Source organism: Tympanuchus pallidicinctus, unplaced genomic scaffold, assembly GCF_026119805.1.
Source record: "Tympanuchus pallidicinctus isolate F22 unplaced genomic scaffold, pur_lepc_1.0 scaffold8, whole genome shotgun sequence".
In the NCBI taxonomy this organism is placed as follows: domain Eukaryota; kingdom Metazoa; phylum Chordata; class Aves; order Galliformes; family Phasianidae; genus Tympanuchus; species Tympanuchus pallidicinctus.
In genome coordinates this window covers 9,728,001-9,743,815 of record NW_026294802.1, presented here as the reverse complement: position 1 = coordinate 9,743,815, position 15,815 = coordinate 9,728,001, and the positions used below count along the sequence as shown (strand labels likewise).

At 41.2% G+C, this 15,815-nt stretch overlaps 1 protein-coding gene across 1 annotated transcript in view; it reads right to left on the bottom strand.

Moving 5' to 3' along the window:
• The window catches only part of STAB2 (stabilin 2), a 77,579-nt gene that overhangs the window by 36,401 nt on the left and 25,363 nt on the right, over nt 1-15,815 (bottom strand). The window contains exons 14-28 of the mRNA XM_052668772.1: nt 15,488-15,550; nt 15,275-15,394; nt 14,556-14,609; nt 13,223-13,303; nt 12,151-12,303; nt 9,814-9,876; nt 9,060-9,143; nt 8,310-8,396; nt 7,679-7,790; nt 5,832-6,012; nt 4,730-4,823; nt 3,801-3,959; nt 3,344-3,439; nt 2,541-2,636; nt 1,766-1,813 (exon numbers count right to left, since the gene is read on the bottom strand). Coding sequence (XP_052524732.1) covers nt 1,766-1,813; nt 2,541-2,636; nt 3,344-3,439; nt 3,801-3,959; nt 4,730-4,823; nt 5,832-6,012; nt 7,679-7,790; nt 8,310-8,396; nt 9,060-9,143; nt 9,814-9,876; nt 12,151-12,303; nt 13,223-13,303; nt 14,556-14,609; nt 15,275-15,394; nt 15,488-15,550 — 1,491 coding nt within the window. The remainder of the gene's footprint in view (nt 1-1,765; nt 1,814-2,540; nt 2,637-3,343; nt 3,440-3,800; nt 3,960-4,729; nt 4,824-5,831; nt 6,013-7,678; nt 7,791-8,309; nt 8,397-9,059; nt 9,144-9,813; nt 9,877-12,150; nt 12,304-13,222; nt 13,304-14,555; nt 14,610-15,274; nt 15,395-15,487; nt 15,551-15,815) is intronic.

The window sequence follows — 15,815 nt, the reverse complement described above, 5'->3', positions numbered from 1 at the left end:
CCTTAAAGTCAAAGCAAATCTTCACTGGAGAGTATTTTTCCACCTGTTTATATTGATTGATTGGTTGGTTGGTTGATTGACTGACTGATTTTTGTGGGGTAGAAAAAGGAGAGCTGAAGATTTGAATGGAATATGATCTATCTGAATATATGGTTCTCCAAACTTTTCACAAGTTGCCATTTTTGATACTGCAAAACTTGAGGGAGCCATATGAACTTGCATTCTACCTTTCGTACTGTGGCTAGTATGCTGCCTGGCTTATCTTGGATAATCCTTCAATACTCATACTGGTTTTTAAGTCAAGAAGGGAATCAGTTCCCTTAAATAGCTGGGAATTTTGTCTCTGTTAAGATCATCTTTCTTTCTAGCCATCACCAATGTCTCCTTCCAAATATTTAAGTATAAAAATAGCAACAGGCTTCCTTTTCTCAACCTTCTTGACCAGCAAGAAAAATCTTTGGTTATGAAACGTGGTAAACATCACATTCCTGTTCAAGTATGAAGTTAAAAACCACACAGATGGATGTACCTCCCTGTCTTGCTCATGTTTTTAGCTACCGTTATTTACTGTAATTTAAAGAGTAGCAGGAATTTCCGCACTTCTGTTTCAGGAAATGATGTCTGCTCCCTGGGAAAAAATTCTTTTTTTTTTTTTTTCCCCTGCTTCATTATCTAAAGAGCACATTAGCAGGTGAGCAGCCTCTCCTATTATGCTCGTTTCTTTAATTTCATTAGTTTTGCTCCCTTCAGAGCTGCTGGTGCTGCAATCTGAGCCCAGGCCCAGGCAGCTAACAGATCTAAATCAGCCATACTGGCCTTACTTTCAAGTAGTTCCCTGAGCTTCCTTTTGCAATTGCATGTTTTAATGGTCCCCAAACTGTCAAACTTTGAAAAGCATGAAAGCAGCTAATATGCCATGACTGCTGCTTCAAGTGCCACTCATCAGCATATCACTGTTCCTTTCATGTGTCCATATACTTGCTACACGCTTCTTATGTTTTAAACTCTGTAGAAGAACTGTTTTTGATCTTACTTGTACCAATGCTCATTTCAATGGGTAGGGTCTCTAATATTATTGCTGCCCTAGGAATAGGTGATACATATGGAAATAAGAAGTTGCCAGTGTTAATCAACCTATCTAGAACTTCTTTTTTATAAAATTTAAGTTGATAATCTTTCCCTGATCTAAAGCCAAACACATTAATACACTTCATTTCCTGCACTGAAGTCAAGCCTGGCTGGAGACAAAATTTTTTCCTTAGTGCTTGATGTAGCAGCAATACAATGATCAGCCATATAGTAATGCTTTCCTGGCACTAGGCTCAGTGAGAATGAGAGCAGTAGGGCATTGCCTGTCTCTCTACTTGTTTGTAGTTAAATTGCATGAGGAAAGATGAGAGGATCTCCCTGGGGCATACTCAGGCTCTGTGTGTACCCTGGTGCTACAGGGCAGGCCATGGCCTAGGTAGACCCTGCCTCAGAAAGCAGGCTTGTAACTAACTCTTCTACTCATGGAGCTTTCTTGCCTGCTTGAATTTGGGACCAGGAACTGGTTTTCAGAGAGAGATCGAGAATCGGATGATCAGTATGGCTGTTGACTAGTGGGAGAAACACTCCAGTTTCTTCAAATAGCTGAAGTCTCTACAGCACGAGACAATATTGAATATTACTTTGGGGTTTTCATTTCTAAAGGCTAAAAGACTTATGGTTTTCTGTGGACTTGAACATACTAAAATATCAACCATAAAGTTGATAAAGTACTTACATTAATCCATTGGTTAAATGCAGTTGCCTCTGATAGAGTAGATAACTCCTGATTGAAAACAGAAAGAGAGAACAATGATTATGTAAGCTTTAACAAGCTAAATACTAAATACTCTTGCTGTAGCTTGTGGAGTAACCCACTGTGTGTGGCCTTTCTACAACACCTCACATGTAATTCTGCTTTTATTCTACCACAATTCTTGGAACAGATATAGATGATGGTATAAGCAAGCATGGGAGATAGTGCCAGGAGGCATGTAAGATTGCTGCCGATGGCTCAGACAGCTGACACTTTCATTTTTCCTACAATGTTAAAAGCACATTTATTTTTCCAATTTACTTGTTTGGATTTTATTTGTCTGTCAGTCTGCATGGTTTGAGTAATGTGATAAATTGACCATCTCAATTGAGGTAGCTCAAGGCAGAATTTTGATAGAGCTGAGAGCCTGCCATTCCCAGCTGGGATATGAATGCTTAGCATATGTGAAATTAGGACTGCTTAGAATATATGAAGTTAGGACTCTGAGGCTGGCACTTTATAATTTGTCTTAAAGAAATACACTTATATCCATTAGGCCTCTTTCCAAGATATGTTTTTGAACAGAACAGATAATTTCTGTATCAGACATGAGTCTCCAGCAGAAACACTCTGCAGTCAGCACTGTTGGGCATCACATTTTTCTAACTATTTATAATGACTTTGCTGTCTGGTTAAGATCCAGTATAATAAATGTGCACTAGGTCCTGTGCTTGGAGATGATAAACATCTTACTTACATCTGCAGCATTTCCATAGCATATTCTGCCATCTCCTTCATAGCCCTTGGGGCACACACACTCCCAGCCATACGAAGGCTCAAGCTGACAAGTTGCCTTTACACCAGAAAGAGAGAAAGACTGTCAAATACTCAGGAGGCTACTCCAGAGCAAGGATGGCCTGTAAACCCTTCCCAATATACATACATATATAGACATTATCTCAGCAAAGTATTTCTGTTCCATCTTCCATGAGCCTCCTTACCTTCCCATAAGATAAACTCCACCAATTGAGGGCACTAATTCCCTTGTTGTACTAAATTCATGAAACTAAACCCTTTCTTACTTCCTCCAAATACTGAGCCCTGCCTCTTCATCTGATTAACATATATCCATCCTCTAGTTTTCTCTGCTTTTTACTTTATCTCTTTCCCAGTGTTCTCTCTGCAAAGCCCGCAGGTCCATTGAACATACACAGATACTTGTAAAACTGACAGATGTCCAGTTAGAGATGTGTGACTCAGGTAAATGTCTCAAAAAACTATTGCATCCAGATTGTAGTTGCTGATAGAGAAGCAGAAGGCATTCACTCCAGAGAGTGCCTTCCATGAAGGTGGAAATGGGAGCAGCCCAATGCACGTACCTTACTGACGTAACTTGTGTAGTGTTTTTGGTGGCAGTATCACTGCTTGGACTGAAAAGCTCTATTTAATCTTGAGCAAAAATTGCAAGTTTGAAATGGTAAGGAAATTCTATGGTGTGCACAGAAGGTGAGGTGTGATACGTATCTGAACACTCTGTTCAAAGAATGACTTATTACTCACCAGATGATGGCATTTTCCATTTTGTTCCAGGCATGAGTTTATGGGTGTGCATTCAATTCCATTCCCTCTAAATCCATCCTTACACTTGCAGTCATTCTGTTGTTTCAATAAAACACGGCAATATATTATAATGATTAAAACTGTGTACATATTCTAGACGTTGGCAGATAAGTCTGTCCATGTTCCTGCATAGCTCCAGTGACTTCAGTGGAATGTGACTGACTAATACCTCCAGTAGACCTTGATACTAGACACCTAATGTACTTTACAGTATTTGCTCCTGGAGAAATAACACAAGCGAAAAATGGAATGGGAGCTGTGGGAGGCTGCTTTGTGTGGAAATGGGCATGTGGCCTGGAGGGAAAGGAGAGCCTGGGGATGAATAAGGGCAGGAAGTGCCAACAGAACAAAACAAGTGAGAACTGGTGCAGAATGTGAGAAGAATGTGAGGCCTTACCTGACCAGGCCCAATGTATATGCATGTGGCATTTTCATGGCATCCAGACATGGAAGGCAGTAGGCAGTTGTTGATGGCTGAGCAGTCCCATCCATCGCCTGTCCATCCTGGCTGGCAAGCACACACGTGCCCTCCTGAGCCTGTTTGAATGCACTCAGCCTGAGAAGGGAGCAGAGGGCAGAAAAAGTTATCTCCATTTGTGCAGGCAAGGGCATGCAAACCTGGTAGGGAGCAGCTCAGCCAAGGAGGCTCGCTCACCCCTTCTGGCAGCAGGATCATGCCGTAATCTTTTGGGTAAAATTGGCACTGGGTGCAAAGAAGTAGGCTCTTGGCTGCGGCAGTAGAAACTATGGAGCATCAAATCCTCCTTAATCCACAAAACTGCTGTCAGGGACAAAAAGCAAAGCTCGCACTAACATCCAAGCAACATCCAACCCTGGACCAGCAAGGGAAATAAAATTCCCTGTGTGTTAATGTCTCTGAGGTCAGACCTTAGGCCCACATACCCGGATGGGCAAATGCCACCTGTGGGGAACAACTATTCACACAGACTTCTGAATAGCTCCTGTGAGAGAGGCTAATAGTTAAAGATCTTTAATTCCTTACTTGGGCATGTTCTACTTTAAGACTTTCTCGTAGCTGCCTCTGAGTTGAAGGAAAATTCCTTTTTATCCTAACTTTGTTTCCACCAGAGCTATGTTGCTGCTGCTTGGCTGGAACATGTCATGGCTTACCTTGGCTATGGACAGTTAAGTGGCATGCACTCTTAGGTCTAAGCAATAACAATATCCCTGTCAGAGAAAGACCTTGAAACTGCAGTGAAAATTGTGATGCTTCTTTTGGAAATATTTCAGCCAAACCTTGCTCATTACTTTGCTTGTTGCCTGCTTTTTTGTGGTGCTAGGCTCAGAGGAAAAGCCTATACTTACATGTATATTGCAGCCACCTGAATTTAAACTAACACAGGGATCGACTCTGCTGCAGGTCATGCCATCTCCCTCATAGCCAGACTTGCAAACACAGCTATAGAGACAAGAGGAGAGGAAAATCACTGAATGTGTTAGGGATGCTGTAAAATTAAGGAAATGTTTTCTACTCTAATATGTTATTTATAGGCAACTTAAAGACAATTTAAAACTGGTAACCTTGGATTCATGATGCAAACAGTGCATGTTGTTTTATTTCCACACCCTCCCTCTCTCTCATTCCCCTCTCCCCCTCTTTCCCTCCTGAGAATACATGACTGGTTTAATACAAACCAGGGATCTGTTCTCATGTATGAAATTGAGAGTGAAATTAATTCAGTGCTAATGTGATCTTGGCAAAGGTAAGGTAATACTTCTAAATTGATGTTTTTTCTTTCATTGACCCAGAAGATAGCTTTCTATTTGAAGTGCATACAAGACCAAGAGCTCCTTTGTTTCCCTGGTCCCTCCCTCTCCAAGAGGGAGGAATTTCTGAAGCACAGTTATGCAGTATCCAGCATTCTGCTTACTGCAATGACTCATTACTAGTGCAATGAAGCAAGAAGCAAACTTGCTGCATGTGATGGTCAAGGTGGGAATAAGCAAGCAAAGATAGCTGTCTGTAGGAACAGTTTTATGACCAGTTCACTCATGGACTCATAGTGCTACAGCATCTGAATTGTATCTGGGCTGACTTCATTGAGTTATTTATCTCCAAACTGCAATAGTTTTTCAGTAAGGCTCAAACTGCTAGTTCACTAAAGGAAGGTCAGAAATAAAGAGCTCTTGTAGGGCATTGTTAGAAGGAGGGCAGCCTTCTAACAATGGTCAGATCCATAAACATTATCTGATCAGTCTTTAAGATATTGTATGGGATAAGGAACTTACAGCTCTCAATTCTTACCAGGAAGTGGAAATTGATATGGTCTGTGCTTCGCTTATTTGCTGCATAGCAGTAGTTCAGTGGCTGATGTTTGTGTGCTGCTACAAGGTGTGGCTTTGATCAAGAAAGTGGGAAAGTGCTGCATCATATTCAATATTAATTAGATGGAAATTGCTGACTTACCTCACTGCACCATCACTAAGCTGACAGTCTGCATGCTCATGGCAGAGCTGCAGAGAGGGCTCGCAGGGAACAACTGCCTTATCACAGAATTTCCCAATGTATCCATGTCTGCATGATCCAGGAAGACAGATTCCATCACTGTCTATTCGGTTATCACACTTCCCATAAATGCAGAGGCACTCTACCAGAGATAAAACACAGTCTAGAATCAGCTGGGCCAATGCACAAATCAGCAGCACAAACCTAGCCACACTGCTATGACTGCACTGATCAGTGCTGATGGGAGGCACATCAGTATGTCCAATGAGCCTGATAGGTAACACTTCTGCAATCTCAAGTAGCAATTAGTGAAGCCAACCCCTGGCCAGGGTTGGACCTTAGGCAATTTCAGCTTTTCTTACAGAATTTGTCTTTCAGTTTTTGTCCACGTACCTCTGGATCTTAATAAGCCATGGCTGATGAAAGGCAGGCTGTTTCACAGCAAAAAGACTAGAAAAGCATTATAAAGTTGGGGAATATATTTATATTTCATGACACCTATTCTATAGACTTTCAAATAAGTTGCACCAGGGGAGATTCAGGTTGGATATTAGGAACAATTTCTTCTCAGAAATAGTGGTGCTGCAGTGGCACAGGCTGCCCAGGGAGGTGGTGGAATCACCATCCCTGGAGGTGGCCTAGAACTGTGTGGATGTGGCACTGAGGGACGTGGTTAGTGGGCATGGTGGGGATAGGCTGGAGGTTGGACTGGGTGATCTTAGAGGTCTTTTCCAACTTTAATGATTCTATTCAATGCAGTATAGTTTGACACAGCAAGATTAAATTTTTCAGTGTACTGAAAAATTTTTCAGTGTACTGAAAAATTAGCAGTTAGCAGTGAAGATGACTGCTAACACTATAAACTATTTAGTAGATAAGAAATTATTCAATAGGGATGATTATTAGGCAGACCTAACTACAACCTCTTTACAGATTTAGTTGTTCTTGGATTGCATACATTTGTCATTGTAGACAGATTCTGTTTTAAGTGTAGGCAACAGCAGAACAGCAATGAATAGAAAAGATTTTCATTTCAATTACTCGTGTGAGGGAGACAGAAAAGAAATAATAAATTAATATCAAGTGAGATATGACACAGAAAACCCAGTTAAGCCAGTGAGAAGATTTTCTCTAAATCTAGGCTTAAATTTATTCCTTTGAAATAAGAAATGAACCATCTCATCTGCTGTGCAGATTGTTTATGTAGCATTTAGCACCTGCCTTAGTGTATAATAGAATATATTAGGATATAAATGACTTTATACTAGAGTATAAAGGGAAAATTCCATTCTGTCCCAGTATGGAAAGTACTGGGAGTAACTGCTGGAGTTCATGCAGAAGGCAACAAGAATGATTCAAAGGACGGAACACCTCCCCTATCAGGACAGGCTGAGAGAGCTGGGGCTGTTCAGCCTGGAGAAGAGAAGGCTCCAAGGAGACATGAGGGCAGCCTTTCAGTATCTAAAGGGGAGCAGTAATAAAGAAGGGGACAGATTCCTTATCAGGGTCTGTAAGATTAGGACAAGTGGAATAGGTTTCAAACTACAAGAGAGGAGATTTAGACTTGATATGAGGTAGAAATTTTTAACAATGAGTGTGGTGAGGCACTGGAACATGTTGCCCAGAGATGTGGTAGAAGCCCCATCCCTGGAGATGTCCAAGGTCAGACTGGAGGGGCTCTGAGCACCCTGATCTAGCTGTGAGTGACCCTGTCTATTGCAGGAGATTTGGACTAGATGGCCTTTAAGGGTTCCTTCCAATTAAACAAGTCTATGATTCTTGGGCATAAGAAGTGTGGCTGTACTTACTTTTGTCACACTGAGGTCCATATTTGTCAGGGTCTGAGCAGAACTGGCAGAGAGAGCCTTGAAATGCTTCAGCACAAATGCAGGTCCCATTTCCCTCCAGGCCATCCATGCACTGCAATAAGGAAGAAAGGTGATTTCTATGTATAAATTGAAATAAATCATTGTCTCTCTTCTGAAAAGAGATTATAGACCTATTCATGCCTTGTTTTTGAGAAGCAATTAGAAAGATCCTCATCTTTAATGAAAAACATCTTCTAATGCAAAAATTTTTCTTGTGCTTATAGTCACACTGCTGCTGTTCTGTACCTTCTTCCACAGTTTTAAAATAAGAATAGAGATCTGTTACTCCCCTGCAGTGTGCAGAGTAAAAGCCTCAGAGGAAGTCATTTAACCCCAGCTTTTCCTCTGTACTGGGACCAGGCAAACCTGCAGTTCAAGTGATTAAGAGGAGACAGATTCATTTTCCCTCCTCTTTTTAACAGACCCCTCAATTCATGGCCATCACTGGACTGTGCAGATCTTACAGAACCAAATAATCCTGTAATACAGAAATTATTCTTGGGCTTTTGGGACACACTCCATCCTCCCCAAAACTGAGAGAGAGCAGGATGAGGTTGGAGGTTCTGCTTACCTGTCCATTTCCTGAGCAGGGTTTGGAGAAACCTCCTGGGCATGGACTGCAGCTGGGGCCGAAGAAGCCTCTGCAACACTTAGGTTTCTGCAAAATTAACCGAATAGTTCTGTCTGCCATCTGAATGAATGGTTAAACCTGAGTGAGACAGATGGAGCCAGAGTAACTCAGTATTTACAGGGATCTGTATAAGGGAAGGCACCAGCCCCTTACACCAGCACCTAACTCAGAGTTCTGGAAGCCAGGAAAGGTATAAGTGCCTCCCAAGAGGCCAAAGGCTTCTGTGAGGACTACAGGCAGAGCAAGTAGACTGTGACTTTGGATTGTTCGTCATTCATTATTTCTGAATATTGCATGAAGTCTCGTGGCAGGGACAGCTGGGTCCAGGGGATCCACACTGTGCTGTTCTTTGTGAGTGTAGATGAAAGGGGCCATCACGATGTTTGGGCAAGGAGCCCAGTTAGCGTGAGATTGTTGTTGTCAATAACACATGGCAGCTGAAAAGCCTTGTTGGAAGTACTAGTGTATGCATGAGTTGTACAGAGGAGTTATTGCAGGTAGGGGAATCAATACTGGCAAAAAATTGCCTGGTATTTTGCTCTCATCCACCTGTAGAAGGTTTGATATGGAAAGTGCATGGACATCTATCAGCATGTGTATCTCAACCCTGAAGGATAGATCATGATGCACAAGACAACCCTTTGGAAAACTTCTGTGTACATTTAATCTTAAGGAACTGTAACTGTGTACCTTTATTGTTATGTTGCAGTATCTAGTACAGCCAGTTTTTGGATAGGCTGGGCCTTCAATAATGCATGTCCGCTTTGAGAAAGGCTGAAAAACACACAAAATGGAAGCATTAGTATTTATGACCAATGTACAGTGTTGTGGTGCAGTCTTAATACTGGAACACAGTTTAATCAGATAACAAAGCATCTTGCCGAGAAGTCACATATTTTCATTTTTTTTTTTAATGATTCATCATCATGATTTTTCTTAATTTTGCCTGTGGTCATTACTGAATATGGCATATAGGACTAACTACCAGTGGATTTTTATAACATGGGGAAGAAAATTTCTGCAGGTAGTTACTTCTGGGATGCTTAATCAAAAGAAAATTTTTAACAGATCTGTGGTCTAATATAAATGCATCCCTCCTCTATTTTTCATTTACGAACTCCCAAAGCATAATCACAGTAATTCTAATTCCTCACCTCTCTCTCTCACCAAACCCTATCCTAAATAGATCTTTGCCTGAGAGAAGAGTCATAACTGCTATGAAATGTGAGGGATCTTGATACAGCAAATTAAGTAACACTAAAATTACCTGACTCTTTAATTGCTGCAAAAAATAGACTAATCTACTGCCTACATTTATATTTTTATGCAGTTTTCTGTAATACTATCTGGGTTCTTTTTCTTGCTGTATTGGAAAAGCAACAAACAACACATGGGGATGTATACATTTTGTATCTTGGGGAATGTGTCAGGAAACATCACTTACAATTGGTTTTGAATCCGGTGGACAGGGAGACAATGCATGTGAGAAACAACTTGCACAGACACCCTAGATGGAGACAGTTAGGATTACCATTTGGAAAGGCATTATACCAACTATAAAGACACAAAATGCTGAGTGATTGTAAAATTGGCTCTGTTTTTTTCCTTCCTTGTTCCTTCCTCTTTTTCATCTTCAATTTTCTGTCTTCCACTCCCTTCTAAAGACCTGGCAGCTTCCTAAACAAAAGGCAACCGTGGGAAAAAGCTAGCTGGTGTCCTTTGTTTGACCTCACATAATGCATTAATGAAGACTGTCTAAGGCTCTGGTGCAGTCTACACTTAAGAATTTTTATTTCTTCTTAGGAAGACCAAGTTAATTGAGTCTTGTATATAGCTAATGTGTTTTCTTCACAGGCAGTGGAGAGAAATGTATTTTCTGCTTCCATGTGACTCTGCTATGATACATCAGTATGTAGCTGCTTTTGTCTTCAATTCTTAGTTGTCTTTTCTCAATAGCTAAGCCAACCACCAGATGGTGGTGACAGAGACTGGCAATTACAGCACTGAGGAAATAGAAACCACAGTGGCCATTTTAAAGGTGAGTTCTCAGACAAGCTCAGTGTTCAATAACGTCAGAGAGGATGAGCCTTTCAGTGCATAGGTATGGAGTTTGTCAAAGCCATGAGACTCATTACTGCTAACGTGTTTTGTCATAACCAAACTAGAATTAATCTTAGAGCAGGCATCCAGTGTGTTACTTCTCTGTGTTTTATAATGATTGGAATTATGGCATATCCCCCCCACACTTATCACTGGTGCTGGTAGAGACAGAATCAAGTTTTGGTTTGGATATAGTCATCTCTCCTGTCATACAGCACATTAGGAAACAAAGGATCAGATGTATGAAAGCATCTGTGTGTCGCATGGCTGCACACCACAGGTGCCACTACTCAGTTCTAAAGATTCGTGGTTCATAAGTATTTTCACAAATACATTATTAAAATTCTGTGTTAAGCTGTGTAGTAATGTCTTAGGCTTCTACTATTGTTAAGGTTTCTGAAAATCCCTGCAAGGGCCTCTTTTCTCCTTTGGAGAAAAGGTTATTTGCCTAATAACTGTGGAAAATGTCTCCTCTGATGGCGTTGCTCTCTCTGCTGCTCAGTGCCACGCAGTGTCACCTATTGCCCCCTTTCACTACCTAGGATGTGACCTAGAATGTGACTCTGAGGGACATGGTTAGTGGGCACGGTGGGGATGGGCTGGTGGTTGGACTAGATAATCTTAGAAGGTCTTTTCCAAACTTGATGATTCTATGATTCTAACTTTTTTGTGGTCTTCCAGTCTTCATCTGTCTTCTGCGTACTTTGAGCCTCGTAGTTACGAGCAGCATTCAAGTACAGTTACATGGATATGTGTGTATTAGTTCCATATTTAAGGAAGTGCAGTTGTTGTAGGTGTGCGTAACCTCCAGTTCTGACAACCTTTTCAGTGATACCACAAGCTGGGTTTACGAGCTGAGATTGTTCTTGTTTTCTGAGAATGAAAATACAGAATGTCTGCTAAGAACAGCAAAGCTCCATTCTGGTATTCTCCTTGGCATTGGTGCTCTGCTACAAAGCCATCAACATTAAATTGTATTTTAATTATGCATGAAGACCAAAGCCGACAAAGTGCCTAACTTCGCTTTGAGGAAGCGTTTTTGTGCCAGACACTATCTTTTTTTTTCCTTAAATCATTTTTCTCACAGTGTAGAGGGAGGCTTCTGATAAGGAGTTCCAAGTACCATAGTGTCCTAAGTGTGCTCTGCCTGATTTACGGACACATTGTGCAGCTGGCACTTTGGAGTCACTGCCAGAGGTAATAGCTCCTTACTGCCAGCTCTTGTGTTTTCCTTATTAAATTTTGATGCTGTTCAGCTCTGCTGAGAATCTGTTTGAAAGTAGTGGTTCTGGACCCTTGTAAGAGCTCAGCTGGCAATTGTTCTTCATCATTGTACTGGAACTGTTTACTGGCCCTGATATGTGCTTGAACACCATCCAGCTATAGCTCACAGGAGCCATGCTTACTGCAAACTAAAGGATCAGCCTGATGCTCAGGCTTCTTACCAGAAAAAGCACCTGAGTATTATCAAATGTAAAGGCCTGCACTTTGTTGCCAAACTGAATAGGATGTACCAAGTCCCACTCACTGAAATACAGAACAGTGTTGTGCCCTCTTTGCAAATTATCTGTGTTGCATTGCTCACCAGGTGGCTGTATTTCACTGATATATTGATTTCCCCCTTTTTTATGTGTGTTGCATGGAGTAGTTACAGCTATTGTACTTTTTTGGTTTTTCTTACCATTGCAATTTGACTTTTTGTCTCATCACACCGATGAGGCAGAATTGGAACAATGGTGGGTGGGATAAGAACTCCTGCAAGAGTAAAAATGCGACCATTTTTTGCAACAATATCAGTTTCTTCTATTTCTTCTCCACTCACCAAAACTTGTCCCTGTGAAACAATACATTATTATTAATAATATATTAATTCATTATCTCATAACTTCCCAATATTGGATCTTTCCATTAAAAAAAAAAAATAATCTAGTCATGGTTCTCATTTTTAATGTGCTGCCTAGATTTTCTTACACTTATTTGTGGAAGAAGCATGCACATGTCACCCATTTTCTTTATAATCTTTGATAGAAGAGGCACCTAATGTTTTCTTCTTAGTCTGCATCATTATCCTGTAGAAGTGGTGACGAAAAGCCTGGCTAGAATAGAAAGATCACTAATGGTTTCAGCTCCTTAGTTTCAGCAGACATAGGCTTGGGTTCTGTGCTGCCCTCTCTGACAAAGGAGTTTAGAGGGAAGAAAATGGGACACAATTTATGAGCCACCCCAGTCCACAGGAAAATATTCTTTCTGCATTTACTCATGCAACTTCTCTGCCTTTACAATAATTCTCAGATATGAATCTTTTCTCTAGAACATTTACATTTGATTACAGTACTCATAGAACAGAGGGAGTTCAATATATTGATAAGTATTGATAAGATTTATCAAAAGCTCTGACAGACAAATTAACACCTTTAAAAAAGTATTCACTATGTTCATCAGGATCAGAGAATATAGTATTAAAGGGAATTAAAAAATACTTATGTATGCACAGAAAATTTTTAAACTAAAATATGTGAAATAGACTTCTTTATTCCTCTCCTACCCCAAACCACACAGAGCATAAATGAGGACTGTTCCTGGATTGGGGCTACTCATAAGAAGAAAGAGACTGAAGGCTATCTTTACATAAAAAACATTTGTCCTGCATCTTTTACAGTACTAATTTCTAACAGTCACTAGAAATGGTGGGCTGGCTGCTTCATCTTAGCTTAGAGAAAGCTGGCCACAAGTGAAAGTTGCCTTGTACTTACAGTGCTGGTTGTGTTAAAGTTAAGGAACTGCTTTGCCATGCTTTGGATGTGTCCTATTGAGATGAGGCTGGCAATCTCTAGCTGAAATGAATATAAGTGAATTGAAATAAATGTAATATCATCATTCTTTCCAAATGGATTTCACAAAAAACACCATCTTTATTTGTGGGATGAGCAAAAGACTCCATCAGTTTTCTCTATCTCCATGGGTAGCCTTGTACTATCACACCTGTTAGCATAGTGAAGTTAGAGCTGTTACTTTAAACTTCAACAAAGCTAGTTGCTTGCTGCATCTTAACAGCTTTCTGGACTGAAGTCAATGGGATGAAGTTCAACAAGACCAAGTATCAGGTTCTGGGCTTTGACCACAACTATCCCAGGCAATGCTGCAGGCTTGGAGCTAGAAGAAATGGACCTGGGGATGTTGGTCAACTCTTGGCTGAACATGAGCCAGCAGTGTACCTAGGTAGCCAAGAATGCCAATGGCATTCTGTCCTGTCTCATATAAGAAAGAAATAGTGTAGCCAGTGGCAACAGGGAGGTGATCCCCTTATACTCAACTCTGGTGAGGCTGCACCTTGAATACTGTTTAGTTTGGGGCCCTTCTCTACAGGAAAGACACTGAGGCCCTGGGGAGTGCTCAGAGATGGGCCAAGGAGCTGTGAGGGGTCTGGAGCACAAGTCTGATGGGGAGCAGCTGAGGGAACTAGGGTTGTTCAGTCTGGAGAAGAGGAGGCTCAGGGGAGACCTTATTGCCCTTTACAACAACCTGAAAGGAGGTGGTAGAGAGGTGGGGGTCAGCCTCTTCTCCCGTGTAACTAGCTATAGGAAGAGAGGGGTGGCCTCAAGTTGCACCAGGAGCAGTTCAGGTTGGATATTAGGAAACATTCATTCTCTGAAAGAATGATCAGACTCTGGAATGGACTGCCCAGGGAGGTGGTGAAGTCAGTCTCAGTCTCAGTTTTCAATAAACATTCAGATATGGCACTAAGGGACATGACATACTGGGGAAATATTGATGGTGGGTGGATGGTTGGACTGGTAGATGATCTTGGAGGTCTTTTCCAAACTTGGCGATTCTATGATTCTATGACTAGGACATTAATTTATCCTCCTCTGTAGAATCCAGTTTAAGCAAAGTTATCACCTCTCCCTAAATATCGCTGTGATTGCATCCTTAGAGATCTGTGGAAATGTCTGCCCTTAGAAAAGGCAGAGGCACCACCTCTCTCCTTTGAAGCTTTTCTGTAGGTTGCACTGGAGGAGGTTGTTCTTGGAAAACTCCTGCCAAAAGTTCTCTTGAGCTCTCAATCTAAGAAGCATCCACACTCACCTCAGCATTGGAAACAGTGTGGTATCGGACCAGCTCCAGTAGCTTCAGTGAACCCTACAAGAGCAAGAAAGAGGATTTTTTTAGCACTGTGTGAGTAATGCAAACCCAACCTGGTCCATGTGAGAGCATGGAGCTGAGAACTGCATCATCACTGGAATTGGTAACTTCTGCGTCAGTGGTAATGCTTAACTTGTGCCTTGTGCCCTACTGGTCCTTGCCCTTGCTCCTAAATCATCTAAGTGTTGTAAACCATCCCTGGTATATCCAGAGGTACACCTTCAGCCCCCAAAGACTTGTGATTCCATCAGCAATGGCAAGGAGGTACCCTGTGGATATGATGATCCCAGAACCCCACAGGACCCCACAAGTGGTAATCCCCAGTTTGTAGTGCTCTTGTGGCACTCACTCCCATCAGTTATTCCCAGCTGAGGTAACACATCCTAGGTCTGGGTTTGGGACTTTCCCAAGTGGTGGTCAGGGCGAGAGCAAGGGAGCAGGGAAGTGGTTTGGAGCCACAATCACTTCAGATGTGATCCCAAATCCTATTCCTCTCTAGGTATCTTGATCTTTTTTCAAGATGGCTTAAAACTTGATTATGGGAACTTAGTGTAAATGAATACTAAAGATGGAATTATACGTATTTATGAATCTACTATACATTCCACGTACTTCTATTCTCTAAGCCTCTCTGGTGAGTTTGTGCTATAGAAAGACTGTACCTCTGTAGAAAGCAGGTAATCCAGATCCTCAGCTTTCATATTACTCAGAGCATCGTTACTTGGAACAAAGACTGTATAAGGTCTGTTCTCCTGCTGTAAATCCATTCCCAGGCCAGTTTTCTGTTTTGATTTAAAAATGAAAGTGAAATTTGCATATTATTTTTGGAAATCATTATAAGATATCTTTATGGAACTGCTTATCTTGATCCTTACCTCTATCAAAGATGCAAATTGGCTGTATCTTCCATTGTCTTGAAGCACTGACATTATGGTTTCCTGAAATAGGATGAATACAGAATATATTTTAGATAGATTACATAGAATGAATTCCAATTTTATAAGTTACTTTCTGAATCGGTTTGGGTCTCAGTTATTACACATCTGAACGTATTTGGGTTTCTTTAATTTTTGAGTGATTGCAGTGTCTGTAAGCAGCTGAAATGACAGTGCCTTCTTGTCCTCATTGTTATGCTGGCTTAGAGTTAGTGTCTGTCATAGTTCTGAAAATGGTAGGTTCACAGAACATGTAAAAGGTGTGTGT